This window comes from Ailuropoda melanoleuca, chromosome 8, assembly GCF_002007445.2.
Source record: "Ailuropoda melanoleuca isolate Jingjing chromosome 8, ASM200744v2, whole genome shotgun sequence".
Taxonomy (NCBI): Eukaryota; Metazoa; Chordata; class Mammalia; order Carnivora; family Ursidae; genus Ailuropoda; species Ailuropoda melanoleuca.
The window spans coordinates 88,739,271-88,758,519 of NC_048225.1; the positions used below are offsets into that span (position 1 = coordinate 88,739,271).

General features: G+C 34.3%; 1 protein-coding gene across 1 annotated transcript in view; it reads right to left on the reverse strand.

The window, feature by feature from the left end:
- XPR1 (xenotropic and polytropic retrovirus receptor 1) overlaps positions 1–19,249 on the reverse strand; it is a 236,222-nt gene that overhangs the window by 18,186 nt on the left and 198,787 nt on the right. The window contains exon 12 of the mRNA XM_002920794.4: positions 909–1,075. Within this exon, the coding sequence (XP_002920840.1) occupies positions 909–1,075 (167 nt within the window). The remainder of the gene's footprint in view (positions 1–908; positions 1,076–19,249) is intronic.

Genomic DNA, 19,249 nt, shown 5'->3' on the forward strand with positions numbered 1-19,249 from the left:
TAAAGAAGATGTATATATACACAATGGACAATACTACTCAGCTATAAAAAAAGGATGAGATGTTATCATTTGCAACAACATGAATGGACCTAGGAGGCACAATGCTAAGTGAAATAAGTCTGAAGAGAAAGACAAATACCATATGATTTCACTTATATGTGGAATCTAAAAAACACATTAATAAACAAAAAGTAGAAACAGACCCATAAATACACAGAACTGACAGTTGCCAGAAGGGTGGAGGGGGGTAAAGGAATGGGCACAATGGGTGAAGGGGAGTAGAAGGTACAGGCTTCCAGTTATGGAATAAGTCACTGGGATGAAAAGTACAGCAAAGGGAATATATATACAATGGTACTGAAACAGTGCTGTATGGTGACAGATGGTAGCTACACTTGTGAGTGTAGCATAACATAGAGTGTTGAATCACTACGTTGTACACTTGAAACTAATGTAACACTGTGTGTCAACTATACTTCAATTAAAAATAAATAAAAAATTAAAATAAAAAAAGAGGAACAGGGGTTTGCCAGGCAGACAAAGGGTCGGGAGAAAAGGGCATGTGAGACAGAGTGAGCTGCATGTTCAAAATTAGGTCATAAATTATAGTAAGTTATTTATTCCTCTATTCTAGATTTTATCACATTAAACTGCAATTTGTTTACCTGTTTAATATAGTTTATGGCCTCTTTGAGAACCAGAACTTTGTTTTTATTTTCTAAACTGCCCAGCATATAGTAAACACCTGACATTTTTGATGACTGAATGAATTAGTATTTTTTGGTAATTAGTTGCTTTTTCTCAATATATTAGGTTGGGATTAGGTATGCATCATAATAGGATTTAGCTGGATATACACTAGAGTTGTTGTTGTTTTTAAAACAAATACAAGCATTCTTTGTACGTACTTTTTGGGGGTATACAATCTCTTCCCGGAGAAAGGTGTTTTCTCCAGCATTCTTATCAAAGAGACCCCAGTCCATCTTCAGATCCCAGATGAGGGTATAGCAGGAACTTATGACACAAAACACGATCCAAAGGTAAAAGAATACCATGGTGTCTGAGTGACCTCGTTCTGAAGAAAGAAAAGGGAATAGTAAAAGAGCAAATTGCTAGATTTAAGTAAAATTCCCCATTAAATAAAACTAATTTAAAAAACATATTCATATAGCTCCATAAAAGATGTAAGATTTTAAACAAATCTCCCTAGTAGGAACGCTAATAGAAGTTAATAGTAACTTTTATTCTCCTCAAGTACAAAGTAATCATCAAACATTTACCAAATATATAAAATTTGTACAAATGTGTGTTTCGAGTTTTGGAAGCTCTATGCTGAATACATAAAAATCCAAATAATTGCAACGGAGGTTTTGAGTATTACAAAAGATGTCATTTTAATTTTTGCCATCAGGTGGCAGATTAGGGTTAAAGATGAAAAAAAATTATGAAACACCACTAATAAGAAATGTGCTACATTTGCTTCAAGAAATTCTTGGATTGTTTTTACTTTAGAACATTTCCTTCATATACTTAGATCTTCTCTATACTTATTGTGAAGGCAATCAGATACTTTTAATTCCAGATAAAATGCCAGAAAGCAACAGACTGATTATCCTTAAGTACATATATGAAAGCAAATTTCTCTCAAATCACAAAGCAAACCATGATATTTCTGCTTTTTTAAAGAGGTTGTTTATAGATAAAATGTTGGGAACATTAAAAAGTACACTAAACCAGAATAATAAAAATAATCTGCATATGTAGTTATATAATTTAGTATTTTTCACTCAATTGCTTCATATGTTCTCTAATGAATTTTTTCTTTGGTAAGTTTGAGTCATCATGATATTATTTGTGTTCCCTGTTATTGTGCAGGATATAGGTATTAATATGGTCCTGAATTATAAGGAAAAAAGGTACAAAACATCTAATCCAAAAAAGTTTAAATTTTGGTTAGTTTCCCAAAGACATAGAAAATAAAGGATGTATCATGCCTTATTCACAATCCTTCCCATTAAACTAAGTTAAAGTCCTTTCTATTATAAAACAAGTGTTTATTAATTATTTTTAGGTATTAAAAGTGTTAGTACAGGATGATTCAAAGGCGCCCTTTAGAAATTTATAATATAGTAAGTGGAAATAGCCATTTCTTTTTGATGATAAATTTGAACTCAAAATGAAGTATCAACAAAGCACTATGAGAACATCAAGGAGAATGGGAATGTTTCCAACAGTAGGAAATAAGAGGAAGTAGCATTTGAGTTATTTGTAGGATAAATAAATAGTGTTGCAAAAGTCAGGCAGATGAGGCAAGGACATTCAAAACTGAAGGAAGATAATGAAAAGGCACGAGGGTGGGAAAGTACAAGATGAGTTTGAGGAGCTGCAAATAATCTAAATCTAGTGTGTGTGAAATATGAAGGATGTAAGAGAATGGGTATGATTTAACATCAGCCTGGAAAAGACATTTTGGGCCTGACTTCAACAATCATAAAAAAGTAAATTATATAAACTTACAATTAGTTATGTTAAAAACAAAGGTAATAACTCAAAATTCATTATTTCCTAATTATTTTACTACATTTTGCTACTACCCTTTTTTTAAGGTTATGTTTATTGTATCTGTATAATGGAAATATTATATAATGCTGTGCTACTATACACCTTTTCCCAACATTCGATATTATCTTAGTAGCTTAAACTGGCTACAGTGGAAGTATTTACACCATGGAAATCAGCAAACACAAATCAGTACCTCCTATCCCTACTCCTACCTAAGAGCTGGTTTGTTAAACACGTAACAGCACATCACTGTTCAGCTTCTTCTGGAAAGTCAGTGGTTGGAAATAGAAACCAATATTTTTTAAATGGTCCACAAGTGATACTAGTGAACAGTCAAGCTTAGATATAAACACATTTTCAGATTTAAACTATTTTCATAAAAACTCTTCTTCAACAAAAGTAAACTGGGTTGACTATTTATACTGTAACACTGTACCACATAAATTACCAGTTTAAAAGTCCTGACAGAATATTTATTATCTAGTTTAGCTGGATGTGTTCTGATGTTTACTTCATTCTATAGAAAGATACAGTCGAACTGAGTAGTATTATTCAATAATTAGCATCAAGAGTGCATTAAAAAATCTTGTAACTTACATACTAAGGTTTGCAAAGAATAAAGCAAATGTAGCATCTTAATAAAATTCACACTGTTCACATATTTTCAAAACAAGATCAACACAAAGAGATAAAGACAGCAACTTAATTGTAAATTATATTTGCAACTTTAAAAAAAAATCGAATGCTTACTATAAGTCAGGCACTTTATATATATTATCTCATTTAGTTTTCACAACAATGAACCATCATTTTGTTTGCTAGTTAAAGTAATGAGATGAGGGTAAAGTAATAGATACATTCAGCAAGAGGTTAAAAAATGAGTATTTCTCATGTAAGTACAGGTAACATCAAGTGTTATTACTGAAAGCTGATTTTCTTTTCTAATTACTAAAGAAATAATCAAATTCAGATTATATGAAAGGAGGTTGTGGGGGGGAGTTCAAAAGAAAGGAATTAATAAGGAAACAAAAATCAATATGCTAGTTTTCTTTAATGTGTTCTAGATTTTAATACAAGTCCTATTCTTAGACTGTAATTCTTAAAATGGTACAATGGGTCAAGTGCCTCCCTCCTTTCTAAGCCCATATTATTTCCATGAAATTTCTATAAACACATACGAGCCCTTACTAACTTTTCAAAGAGCAAGTATTTCAACAGAATATTTTGGAATGAGTAATGGTTTATCTTACTTTTTCAAACAATGATTACTGTACACCTAGTCTACACGTTTTACATTTTGGTCTCTTTTTAATTATTCCCTTTGTTTGATCTTTCCCATCTCCCAAATGAGGAGTGCTTCTCCCTGAAATAATCTGCCTTTATTGGTATTCAGGGGGTGTACTAGAAAGATATTATCACTTTAGGCAAGCAATTACATCTAATTCTCTCTTGGCTACCTGTGGTAGCCCACTTTAGTGATGTTCAGAAACACAGAAAATCAAGTCATTGCTATTCTAACCTAAGCTTCTATTACACACCTGTCATGTTAGAAGCATAAATCATACAGGAAATATTTATGATAATGGTATCTACTGAATGTAAAACAAATAAAAATAAGCTTCTTAGAGTTCTGTACCCATGGTTACCATAGGAGGGATAAAGCAAAATAATATATCAGGAAACATACTAAGAGAGAAACCAGAAAAATTATATATGAAAATCATCCTTGAACCACATTTTGGGGAAGATATTTTAAAAACGAAAAAAGTGGCATTGTGTAAAGAGAAAGTGAATGGTTTTCTTTTCAACCAACACCTTTCTACACTGATAACAGTTTACTAGTTTCTAATCTGAAATTAAATTAAAAAACAAATAAAATAGACTGGACACCATTTTCAAAGCCCAAACCTACACAGGTAAGCTAAGTTATGAATGAGTATGGCATCTATCAAATCTTAGTTCTACTCCCATAACCTAAAAAATATAAAACACTGAATTACAAGATTAATATGGTTCTCTAAAAATGGATATAGATACTTTCCTGATCTTCAGTGTGTTTTAGTTAAAATGTGAGGTCACATGTATTATACCTCCACAGTGATTATCATATTTGTCCTAAAAGCAGGCAAGAAAGACATTATTATTCCCACTTTATAGTTAAGAAAGCTTAAGTTCAGAGAGAGTCAATAAGTGGAAAGAGAACTGGATCTGAAGTAAGAAGATCTGGGTCTGAATCTAGACTTTGCCTCTTTCCAACTTCGTGATTATAGAAAATTCATAATCTTAAAATGATTGAGACAAAAATGGAAATCATTAGGCCTAAGGATAAATGAAGAAACTAGAAATGGGACTCTTAATCCAAGGAACTTTTTTGTACAAGATAGCTTTGTTTCTCTACGTCCATCTCAACTCTAAAATGAAAAGACAGTTCCATAAAACCATGAAGTAACATTAAAAACATTTCTAAGGCACGTGAAAAATGGAATTTAAATACTATATATTACTTCATACTGTATATAAAATTTATGTTTATAGAAAAAGACAGAGGTATCTATTCCTGATGAAGGAAGTAAGATTATTAAAGGGACTCATTTTTAACTTAGGTATTTCTGTATTATTTGAATTTTATTTTTATAGTGATATATACATATCCGTGTTTTACTTGTGTAATTAAAATAAAAGGAAAAAGTGGGCTAAGGAAAATAGTTGTTATTAGGGTAGTGATATTTTCCCAGGACCCTGGATCATGACCTGAGCCAAAGGCAGATGCTTAACCAACCAAGCCACCCAGGCAGCCTTGCTATATTTTTATAATAAAAAAATACTACACAGGAATTCATTTATTAATGCAACAGATGTTTACTACTATAAGCTGCATTATTTACCATATAGTTATAATACTTCAGATGAACTCAAAAGAAAAATTTTATTTCTATATTCAACAAACATGGTGCATGCTTTTGGGTAACCAGGCATATTTTAGAGAATGGGGATGGATATACTGAAGAACTACTAAGGGCTAAGGGTAAAAGAAGAGATATGAAGTAAACAAAAAGGCACTGTATAAGTACAACTGTAAAACTGTGCATAACAGAGGAATCAATAAACCAGGCTTTCAGGAGGGATAACAGCCAGGAAAGGCTTCCTGGAGGAGGTACTACTTAAGCTGAGTCTTAAGCCATGTTAAACAGTTAAACATCTATCCATCCGATGATTGAGCACGTACTACATGTCAGATGTTCTAGGTACTAAGCACATAGTTGTAAATCTTACTCACTAATGAGCAACTTTCCTGTCCCTGTGAACCTTACTATTTAGTGGGGGTAGACTATTATCAGATACACAAATAAACAAGATAATTTCACACAATGAAAAGTGACACGAAGTAAAAAGAACAGTGTGAAAAGTGACATGAAGTAAAAAGAACATGGTAATAGGGCTGAGACTGGTAGAATTTCTTTAGATGGTGTTCAGAGAAGGTCTGTAAGTTGATACCTGCGTGATGAGAAGAAGTCAGTCACATGAAGAACTGGAGGAAGAGTTCCATATGTGATATTAATTAGTTTCTAGTAACCATATTTTAAAAGGCAAAGAGATGGGCGCCTGGATGGCTCAGTCAGTTAAGCACCTGCCTTTGGCTCAGACCATGATCCCAGGGTCCTGGGATCAAGTCCTGAATTGGGCTCCCTGCTCAGCGAGGGGTCTGCTTCTCCCTCCCCCTCTGCCCCTCCCCTCTGCTCCTGCTCTCTCGCTTTCTCTCTCTCTCAAATAAATAAGATCTTAAAAAAAAAAAAAGGTAAAGAGAAACAGGTAAAATTAATCTTTTTTAAGAGAGAGAGAGCATACACAAATGGCGGTGGGAGGGGCAGAGGGAGAGGGAGAGAGAGAATCCTAAACAGGCTCCACGCCCCAGCATGGAGCCCAAAGTGGGGCTAGATCTCAAGGCCCCAAGATCATGATCTGAGCTGAAATCAAGAGCTGGTGCTTAACCAACTGAGCCACCCAGAAGCCCCTAAAATTAATTTTAATAATATAGTCTGTTTAATCTATCTAAAATGTTATTTTAATAATATAAAATTATTGAGAGCTTTTAGATTTTTTTTCATAAGTCTTCAAAATCCATTTTGTATTTTACAGTACATCCCAGTTTTGCCTAGGCACATTTCAAGTGCTCAATAGTTATATGTACCTTGTAGCTCCTAGTAACTATATTACTAAATAGTGCAGTGCTAGGAAGGGGGATGAGTTGGAGGGGTGAAGACTGTAAGTGGTATACTAATAAGGAGGCTGTAGCAGTAGCCTAGTAAGAAATGATGAGGACTAAAACTGAGTGGAAATACAAGGTATAGGGAGGTCAGGCAAAAAAAAGAAAAATAGGACTAATACTGGCAGGAATTGGTTAACTGTGAGGTGAGATAAAGGGTAGAGTCAAGGACAACTCATAGTTTAACCTGGATGACTGTGCAGCACAGGGCCATGAATCACAGATAGAAAACAACATGGGCCTGAAGAAGGCTAACGAGGGAAAAAAAAAGTTTAATTTTGAACATGTTGACTTTAAGGTACCTATAAGACACTGAGATGGAAAATGCTCAGGAAACAAACAGAAATAGAAATAAGAAGCTTAAGATACAGATTTGGGAGTCACATATATATAAGACAGTGGTTGAACCCATTTTGGAACCACCAAAATAATACAAGTGCCTCCTATGAAAAGGGTAAGGAGACAATCAGAAATAGAAGTCTTCCATTTACACTGCATTTGACTAAATTTGGTTGAATTTATCCTTCCTGTGTTTCTTTACATCAAAGATCCAAAGAAATCAGAGCTCTCTCGAATGTTAGTTTCTCCTTATCTCTTTCAAAATATAAATTTTAATGTTTGTATATATTTCAAGGGTTTAAAATATGTTTACATTATTATACAAAGTTATTGTGGCTACAGGAATAGAGACAGTGAGGACAGGGAGACTACTGTTTTGAGATGTAAGAATGAGAAAAGAAAGCCTATTCCAGATGGCTTAATAAAACAAAGGCAGTCTTTTTAGGGTGAGGGACTCCTGAGTATGCACACAGGCTGAAGGAAAGGAGCTAGTAATGATGAAGAGATTGAAGACTTAGAAAAGAAAAAGAATGACCGCCAGAGCAAGATCCTGAAAGAGACAGAAAGAAATGAAGTCAGAGCCCTTAGGAGGGAAAGTGTTACCCAAGCCTGGGACAAATACATAGTGAGAATGGATTTGGATTAAATAAGTATGTAGGTAGAAGGTAGGTGAAGGGAAATGACTCCTGATAGGCTCAATTTTCTCAAGTTAGTAGGAGACATGGTGATCCTTACAGGTAAAGAGGGTAAAACTGAATTGAAGGCTAGAGAAAAGCAATAAGAGTTATTATCATAAACCCGTTTTTCAAAGTTAATATTGCTGAGATAAGTAACAATTTAATAATAAAAGCAAAGGACAAAAAACACTTGTAAGTTTAGAAAAGGCCATTTTCCCCTTCTTATGGTATTCTTTTCATGAAACATTTTGTCTGTGCTTATATTTTTATTATTATATACACATCTCTCTTTCCTATAAGACTGTACCCTATCTAGCATTTAAAAAGGAATTTAACTTTACACTAGAGTGAATTGTGTGTGTGCATGGACCTATTTGTCTTTTCCATTAAACTATAATGTTTTTTTAGGAAAGGTATCATGTCAGCATTTTTCCAGGGCCTATGCACTACACTCTATGTGATAAGAACAATCAACATCTGCCAAATTAAACTGAGGGCAATAGCTGTGTTTTACTCATTTTTTAATTTTCTGCACAACATCTTACCTTCCAATAGATTTGGGGAAGGTAACATGATTTCTGGGCATACTTCATATAAAATGAGTCCCTGAAAACTTGTAAAAAGCTGAATATGGGGGGCGCCTGGGTGGCTCAGTCCACTAAGCATCTGACTTGATTTTGGCTCAGGTCATGATGTTGGGGTTGTGGGATTAAGCCTGGCGTTGGGCTCCGTGCTAGGTGTGGAGCCTACTTAGGGATTCTCTCTCTCCTTTTCCCTCTACCCCTCCCCCACAAAAAAGGGGGGGGGGACTGACTATGAAAAAGCCAAGTAACAGACATACATGTTTATGAGAAATTTGTTTCCTAAGACCTAAAAATAAAACTTTTTAAATAAAAATTTATTTATTTATTTGAGAGCGAGAGTGTGTGACTGAGCAAGGAGAGAGATAAGAGGGAAAGGGAAAGGAACAGAATCTCAAGCAAACTGCCTGCTGAGCAGGGATGCCCACGTGGGGCTCAATCTCATGACCCTGAGATCATGACCTGAGCCAAAACCAAGAGTTGGACACTCAACCAACTGAGCCACCCCAGCACCCCTAGACACAATCTTTATTTTTTGCAATGGGGTTTTTTTTTTATTATGTTCAATTAGCCAGCATATAGTACACCATTAGTTTTTTTTTTTTTTTTTTAAAGATTTTATTTATTTATTTGACAGAGACAGAGAGACAGACAGTGACAGAGGGAACACAAGCAGGGGGAGTGGGAGAGGAAGAAGCAGGCTCCCAGCGGAGGAGCCCGACATGGGGCTCGATCCCAGGACTCCGGGATCACACCCTGAGCCGAAGGCAGATGCCCAATGACTGAGCCGCCCAGGCGCCCCCATCATTAATTTTTGATGTAGTGCTCAACGATTCATTAGTTGCATATAATACCCAGTGCTCATCACCACACATGCCCTCCTTAATACCAATCACCCAGTGACCCCATCCCTCCACCCCCCTCCCTTCTATAATCCTCAGTTTGGTTCCTGGAGTCCAGAGTCTTTCATGGTTTGTCTCCCTCTCTGATTTCTTCCCATTCAGTTTTCCCTCCCTTCCCCTTTGGTCCTCCACACTATTCCTTATGTTCCACATGAGTGAAATCATATGATAATTGTCTTTAGCTGCTTGACTTATTTCACTTAGCACAGTCCCCTCCAGCTCTATGGTTGATGCAAATGGTGGGTATTCATCCTTTCTGATAACTGAGTAATATTCCATTGTATATATGAACCACATCTTCTTTATCCATTCATCTGGTGAAGGACATACTGGCTCCTTCCAAAGTTTGGCTATTGTGGACATTGCTGCTATAGACATTGGGGTGCATGTGTCCCTTCTTTTCACTACGTCTGTATCTTTGGGGTAAAACCTAGTAGTGCAATTGCTGGATCGCAGGTAGCTCTATTTTTAACGTCTTGAGGAACCTCCATACTGTTTTCCAGAGTGGCTGCACTAGCTTGCATTCCCACCCATAGCAGGTAGCTCTATTTTTAACGTCTTGAGGAACCTCCATACTGTTTTCCAGAGTGGCTGCACTAGCTTGCATTCCCACCAACAGTGTAAGAGGGTTCCCCTTTCTCCACATCCTAGCCAACACTTGCTGTTTCCCATCTTGTTAATTTTTGCCATTCTAACTGGTGTAAGGTGGTATCTCACTGTGATTTTGATTTGTATTTCCCGGTTGGCTAGTGCTGTTGAACATTTTTCAAGCAGACACAATCTTTAATGATAATATTCCTAACATCTTACAAACATTTTTTGTTTTTACTGTTTACAACAGAACATAGGTAATGTCTTCAAAATGAATGCGTGCTGGCACTGATGCTTAAAAATTGCTTTCTGTATGCCTAATGATTTCCATCTTTAATTCTATTAAAATTTCTTCATGATAATGACATGTACTACCATAATTTCCACTTATTTTGATAAGAATAGACAGAATACAAAAAAATACTTAAATAATCACACAAATGCACTGGTATCTGTGACTAAGAAAATGATGCTGTCAAGGCTGCTAGGTGGCAGAGCTAACGCTACCATGTAAAAGCAGAAATTGTTCTGAATCAAAGGATACTTAAGGGTGCGGGGGGATGTGTGTGTGTGTGTGTGTGTATGTTTGTATAAGAGTGTGTGTATATGTATCTCCAAAGTTTCATAACATAATATCCAAAATGTCCAGATTTCAATTGAAAGTCACTAGAACCAGGAAGATCTCAAACTGAACGAAAAAAAAACCAATAGATGCTAAAACTGAGATGACAGAGATAGTGGAATTATTTGACAAAGATTTCAAATCAGCCATGATAAAAATGCTTTAATGAGCAATTATAAAATGCTTGAAACAAAAAACAGAAAGCCTCAGCAAAGAGATAAAAGGCCTAAATGATCTAACATTTGTGTCAACAGAGCCCAGAAGGAGAAAAGAGGGGTGAGCTGAAAAAGTACCTGAAGAAACAATAGCAGAAAACTCCCCAAATTTAGTAAGAGACATAAACCTACAGATTTAAGAAGCTGAGCAAAGCTCAATTAGAATAAACATAAAGAAACTATGCCAAACACAGATAATTAAACTTCTGAAAACTAAAGACAAAGAAAAGATAACCATCTTGAAAGCAGCCAAGAAAAACCTGACAGGTTAACTATCAGGGTAAAAACAGTATAAACAACTGCAGATTTCTCATCAGAAATCTTTTGGCGGCTAGAAGGAAAAAACACAAAATATTAAGTGCTAAAAAATGAACTATATACCCAGAATCTTATACTCAATGAAAATATCCCTCAAGAAATGAAGGGGAAATCAAGACATTCTCAGATATACGGAAACTAAAGGTTTGTTAGAAGATTTACTCTAAAAGAGTTACTGAATTCTCTAAACAGAAAGAAAATAATACAAGAAAAAACCCTTAGAACTCCAAGAAGGAAGAAAGAACCCAATCAATAAGCAAAAATATAGAGGCATAAAATAGGTTTTCTTTTTCCTTTTGAGTTTTCCAAATAATGCTTGACAGCTAAAGCAAAAATTTATAACACTGACAGATATGGCTCTAAATGTATGTAGAAGAAATATTTAAGACCCTTACATTATAAATGGAGGAGGGTAAAGAGATGTAAAGGGAGGTTAAGTTTCCATAAGTCACTCAAACTGGTAAAATGACAACACTAGGATACTGCAATAACTTACATTCAAATACTTAGAACAACCACTAAAAGAACTATACAAAGAGATACACTAAAATAATCCTATAGATAAATCAAAATATAACTTTAAAACTGTTCAAGTAAAAACAGAGAAATAAAAAGCAGAGATAGCCAAAAACCAAAAAAGAAAATGGTGTATTTTAAATTCTAAAAATATCAGTAATTACACTGAATGTCAATGGTGTAAATATACCAATTAAAAGAGGCTGCCTGAGTGGATTAAAAACTATGACCCAATTATATTCTGTCTACAAGAAACTCATCTCAAATATAACGATATAGGTAACTTAAAAGTAAAAAGGTGGAAAAAAATATATATAATATAAACAATCAAAGGAAAGCAAGGTGGCCATATTATTATCAAATAAAGTAGATTTCAGAGCAAAGAAGATTACTGGAGACAGAGAGGGGTATTATATAATGACTAACAGTCAATCCACCAAGAAGATGTGGCAAATCTAATTGCATCTACATCAAACGAGAGTAGCAAAAATGGATAGAACGGAAAGAAAAAATTGATAAATCCACAATTATAGTTGGAGATGTTAACTCTCCTCATCAACAAGTGATAACAACAAAAAGAGAAGAGCAAAGAGATAGAAAATAAGTAAGGTTATAGAACTCAACATCACCGACCAATAGGATCTAATAAACACTCTACCAAACAATATACATTCAAATGTCCACTGAATATATACATAGATAAGCTATAAAAATCAGTGACAGAAAAACCTCTAAATACTTAGAAACTAAATGACACACTACTAAACAATTCATGGATCAAAGAGGAAGTCTCAAGGAAAATTTAAAAATACACCGAACTAAACAGAAATGAAAATACAACATATTGAAATTTTGAGACACAGCTAAAGCAGTGCTGACAGGGAAATGCGTACCCTTATATGTATACTATACATACAAATGCATACATTAGAAAAGACAAAAAATCTCAAATCAATAACCTAAACTCTTACCTTAAGTACCTAGAAAAACAAAATAAATCCAAAGCAAACAGAAGGAATAATAAAGAATAGAAGTCAATGAAATTGAAAAGGAAAATAAAGAAAAATCAATGAAACAAAGAGCAGCTGCCTTGAAAAAAATTAATACCATTGACAAAACTCTAGTACAACTGACAAGAAAAGAAAGAAGACACAAATTACCAATATTAGGTAATTGGGGCTTAATTAGAAACAGGGGCTATCACTACCAAACTTGAAGAAATCAAAAGAATAATAAGAGAATATAACTCTACACCCATAAATTTTGACAACTTAGATAAAATGGAACAAATTCCTAAAAAAGAAACACAGACTATCACAACTCACCCAATATAAAATAATAATTTGAATAGTCTATAACTATTAAGAAAACTGAATTTGTAATTTAACAACTACCCCAAAATAAGTCTCTAGGCCCAGATGGTTTCACTGGAGAATCCTATCAACCTTTCAGAGAAGAAATCTTCCACAAATTAGAAGAGAGAAAACTTCCCAATTCATTTTAGGAAATTAGCTTTATACCTATATCAAAACAAAAAACAGTCTCTTCCCCCCCCCAAAAGTACAGACAAATATCCCTCATAAACACAGACATAAAAATCCTTAACTAGATATTAGCAAATAGAATTTCTGCAATATAGAAAAGGGATGAAACACCAGGGGGGTTTATTCCAAAGATACAAGGATGATCCAATATTCAAAAGTTAATAATGTAATTCACCATATTAATGGGTTACAGCTTAGAAGAGAAACCATAGGGTCATATCAAAAGATCCAGAGAAATAGAAATAGAGGGGAAACTTCTTCAACTTGATAAGCTTCAGCAAAAACACTACAACATTAGCTGAGGAACATTTATTATGGTAAAAAACTGAATGTTTTCCTCCTAAGATTGGAAACAAGGCAAGAATACCTGCTCTCACCATTCTGACTCAACTTATACTAGAAGCTGAAGTCAGAGCAGTAAGGTGAAGAAAGAAAACAAAAGGAAGTAAAATACATAGAGTTAGAAAGGAAGAAATAAAACTGTCCCCATTTGTAGATGACATGATTGTCTATGTAGATAATTGTAAGAAACATTAAAAAAAAATCCCTTTGAGAATGAATGAGTTCAACATGGTCAAAGTATATAAGATAAATATACAAAAATCAACCATATTTCTATGTACTAGGAATGAATACGTGGACACCAAAATTTAACAGTACAATCTCGCCCTTTATAATCACTCAAAAAATACATACATCAAAGACTTGTACACTGAAAAATACAAAATTCTCATGAAAGAAAAGATTTAAATAAACATAGAGAGATATTCAAAGATTAAAAGACTGAACAGAGTAAAGATATCATCTCTCCACAAACTGACATACAGGTTTAACATAATTCTTATAACACTGTAGCAAGACTTTTTGTAGATATAGACCATGCTATTCTAAAATTTATATAGAAAGACAAAAGAACTAGAATAGCTAAAACAATTTTGAAAAGGGAAAATAAAGTAGGAGAAATCAGTCTACTCAATTTTAAGACATCATACAGCTATAGTAATCAAAACTGTGTGGAGTAACATCAGCATCATGGCAGTGATTGCCTTTTTCTCTCCCCTTTGATTTAAAACTAAGTGGATGTCCATAACCGAAAAAAAGCACCTCTGCATAGGATACCAGCACACCTGAGAGATCCATCCATCCGTGTTTCTGAAATTGGGCTTATTACACCATGGAGAAGGCAGTGGAGTAAGGGAAATGGCAGTGGAGCAGGCAGTAGCAGAGAAGGCACTGGTTGGTCCGGCAGTGAGCTAGAACAACCTTTTTGGCAGAGGAGGTGGAAGGTAAAAGGCAATGAGTAGGGGTCTGCCTGGCCACTCATGCTGCAGCTAGAGGAACCAGCTGCTCTCTCTGACAAAAGGCAGCAGTGGCTGTGTTTGGGGGGGGGGGAAATGGAAAGAAAGAAAAGCACACTACATTGAAAACTAATGATGGACTGTATGGTGACTAACATAACATAATAAGAAAAAAGAAAGAAAAGAAAAGTAGACAGATGAAGAGAACTGAAGGAAAGTTTCTTCTGCCTGGCCCAGAAGGCAAGAGGACTACCCACAGAACACTGTGACATCACTCCCCCTGCTCGGCCCCAACTTGAGGATACTCTTACCAGGTCATGGGCACACCCAAAGACTTAATGGCTAAATATACAGCTCCCCCTATGCTTGTTTTTTTTTTTTTTTTTTTTTAATGTGCATGACCCCAACCTTAGCTGCAAGTCAGCTCCACTAAGAGAAAACAAAAACTTCTGTTAGGGTCCTAATTACCAACCTGTTGAACAGCTAGAATCAAAGTAAAGAAAGTAAACAAAACCTTACCTATATAAAAAATAAGAAAGGTGTTTGCTACTTCAAATGTGGCCGCAGAGACACTTTTCATCAAACACCGTGAAAAATCATGGTAATATGGTATCACAGAAAATGTCAATTTTGCTGCTGCTGAACCCAAAGATATGGAATAGTGCAATTTAACTGATAATTTAAAATAGCTGTAACAAAGAAATTCAATGAGCTACAAGAAAACTCATAAAGATAATACAATGATCTCAGGAATAAAATTAATGAACAGAAGGAGAACTTTACCAAAGAGACTGAAATTCTAAAAAAGAACCAAACAGAAACCTGGATCTGAAGAGCTCAATAAATGAAATGAAGTATTCACTGGAAATAGAACAGATCATATGGCAAAAGAGAATTAGCAAGCTTGACAACAGAAATATATAAATAATTCAGGTGGAAGAGGAAAGAAAACAAATTTTTTTTTAAAAGTGAAGAAACTGTAGGACAACTATCTGAATCCATTAGAAAAGCTACCATAAAAATAATGGGTATCCCAGAGCGGGAGAAGGGAGCAGAGAATACATTTTAAAAATAATAGCTCTTAATAATAAAAAACCTAACATAATATTCCTCATTTAAAGAATAAAGGAGAAAATCTCATTATCAATGGATGCAAAAAAAGCAGTTGCTAAAACTCAGTGACAGTCTGTGATTAAAAAATTTCTTTTCAAAGGGAAGAATAGAAGGGAACATCATTATTCTGATAAGCGTACCAAAAAATCTCCAGTAAACTTTATACTTACTGATGTACTACTAAAGATTTTCCCCTTGAGATTGTAAATGAAACAAGGATGCCTAATAATGCTATTTTGAAGCAACATTTTACTGGAAGTCATACTTGGTGCAGTAAGTAAGAAAAATAAAATATCTGAAGATCTAGGAGGACATAAAATGGTCTTTGCTGGCAACATGATTGTGTATATAGAAAACGTAAAATCTATCCATTATCTATCAGAATTGATTTATGAATTTATCAAGGCTACTGGATACATCAATATCCAAAACCAATTTTATTTCTATATTCCAGCAATCAATCAATAAAATGAAATTTTGAAAAGATGAAAAAAATAAAAATAAAAAACAACAAATAATAGTTGAGAATCTCCTAAACCCAGAGAAGGAACTTGAAGCTAATACAAGTCATTGAACCTAATACAATACTTACCATCTCAACACAAAAAGACCTTCTCCAAGACTATTACATTAAAGCTGTCCAAAGTCAATGATAAAGAATTTTAAAGATAGCCAGGGAGAAAAAGACAGTAATACAAAGTTATCTCCACTTGGTAATTAGCAGATTTCCCAGCAGAAACTATGGGCCAGGAGACCATGGAATGACATATTCAAAATATTGAAAGATAAAAATTGCCAGCCAGGAACACTGCTCTATCTGGCAAAGTTATCCTTCAGATATGAAGGAGAAATAAAAGGCTCACTCAGATAAACAAAAGCTGAGGTTGTTCATCACCACTAGACCTGCCTTACAGGGAACGTTGAAAGGAACCCTAGAAGCTGAAACCAAAGTACACAAAATTGACTAAGGTGACACTCAAAATTATAATACTGTAACTCTTTTTTTAGAACAGTATATTAAGCTCTTAACTATAGCATAAAAAATAAAAAGAACATTAAAAATAACTATAGATACCATAACTTGGTAACAAAATCACAGCATAAAAAAAATTAACTTGTGATATTAAAAATATCAAAGGGGAAGAGTAAAAGGATGAAACCTTTAAAAGTAAATGAATAACTGCTATTACCAGAGAAAGGACTATTTTACCTATGAGACATTTTATGTAAATCTTTGCAAAGCGAAACTTTAGAGCAGAAATATGAAACAACAACAAAAAAAGAGTGCACTGAGCAAATCACCATGGAAAATTAACTTATAAAGACACAAACAGAGGGAAAAAGAAACGAGAAAATAACCAGAAGGCAAAGATAAAATAGCAGAGGAAATCCTTACATATTAACGGAGAAATAGACAACAGTACAATAACTGTAGGGGACTTCAATACCCTACTATCAGCAATGAATAGACTGGTTTAACTGAAATTAAACCATACTTTAGAAAAAATGGGCTTAACGGACATACACAGAACATGCAACGAACAGCAAAATACACATTATTCTTAAGTACACATAGAATACTCTCCAGGACAAATCATGATAGGCAAGAAAACAAATCATAGCAAGACAATTTTTCTTCCATTTCAGAGCAAATTTAAGAAGACAAATCATGCCAATTTTCTTCTCTGACCCCAATGGCATGAAACTAGAAATCAATAACAGGTTAGTGAGAAGATCTACAAACATGTGGAAACTAAGTTACACACTTTAAACAACCATTGGGTCAAAAAACAAATCAAAGGGAAATAAAAAATTATCTTAAAACAAAAGAAAATGAAAACAACCTATCAAATATTGTAGGATAAAGCAAAAGCAATTTGGGGAGGAAAATTTAAGACAATAAATGCATATATTAAGAAATTAGAACTCAAACAATCTGAAATTAACACTTCAAGGAACTAGAAAAAGAAGAGCGAATTAAGCCCAAAGTAGTTCAAAGGAAGGGAACAGGAGTAGTAAGGGCAGAAATAAATGAAATAAAGACCAGAAAAACAATAGAAAGGATCAATAAAACTAAAACCTGGTTCTTCAAAAAATAGACAAAACTGACAAACCTTTAGCTATACTAAGAAAAAAAGAGAGGACTTAGATAAATTAGAAATGAAAAGAGGAGACATTATAACTGGTACTACAAAAACACAGAATCATAAGAGACTACTATGAACAATTTTATGCCAACAAATTACATAACCCAGAAGAAACGGCTACATGTCTAGAAACATATAACTGGCCAAGACTGAATCAGGAAGAAATAGAAAATCTGAATAGACCAGTAACAGTTAAACAGATTGAATGAGTAATCAAAAAACTCCCAACACAGACAACTCCAGGACAAGATAGCTTCACTGGAGAATTCTACCAAACATTCATAGAAAAATTAACACAAATGCTCCTCAAGCTTCCAATATATCCAGGAGGAGGAAACACTTCCACACTCATTCTGTGAAGCCAGCATTACTTTGATACCAAAAACATACAAGGACCACAAGAAAACTATGACCAATGTCCTTGATGAATAATAGATATATAAATTCTCAAAAAAAAATTCTCAACAAAATATGAGCAATCTGAATTCACAAACACATTAAAAGGATTATACACCATGACTAAGTGAGATTATCCCTGGGATGTAAGGATGGTTCAATATACACAAATCATTAATGTCATATACACATCAATAAATGAAAGATAAAAATCACATGATCTCAATAGATGCAGAAAAAGCAAAATACAACATCCTTTCTTGACAAAAACTCTTTTTTAAAAAAAGATTTTATTTATTTATTTGTCGGGGTGGGGGGGAGCACACAAGCAGGGGGACAAGCAGGCAGAGGGAGAAGCAGACTCCCTGCTGAGCAAGGAGCCCAATGTGGGACTCAATCCCAGGACCCTGGAATCATGACCTGAGCTGAAGACGTTTAACTGACTGAGCCACCCAGGCGTCTCTCATGACAAAAACTCTTAGCAGACTGGGTATGGAAGGTAACATACTTCAACATAATAAGGACCTTATACAATAAACCCACAGCTATCAATGGAGAAAAAATGAAAGTGTTTCCCCTAAGATCAGGAACAAGGCAAAGATGCCCACTCAGACAACTCCTATTCAATACAGTACTCCAAGTCTTAGCTAGAGCAATTAGGCAAGACAAAGAAATAAAAGGCATCCAAATCAGAAAGGAAGAAGTCATTATTTGCTGATGATATACAGAAAATCCCAAAGTCAAAAGACTGCTGGAATTCATCAACAATTTCAGTAAAGTAGCAGGATACAAAATCAATATACAGAAATCAATTGCATTCTTTTATACTAATGATAAAGAATCTGAAAAAGAAATAAGGAAAACCAACCCATTCATAATAGCATAAAAACAACAAAATACTGAATTTAACCAAGGAAGTGACAATAGACAATAATATCATGCTATAATTATGTAATGTAATAAATAATGCTACATCAGCAATCACATTACAATATATAAATGTATCAAAGTAACACGGTGTATACCTTAAACTTACACAATGTCATACATCAAATTTATCCAATAAAAAATCAATCAAACTTAAAAAAAAAGACTATGGTGAGGGATAGATACATAGATAAATAGAATAGAGAGCTCAGGAATAGACTCACAGAAATATGCCCA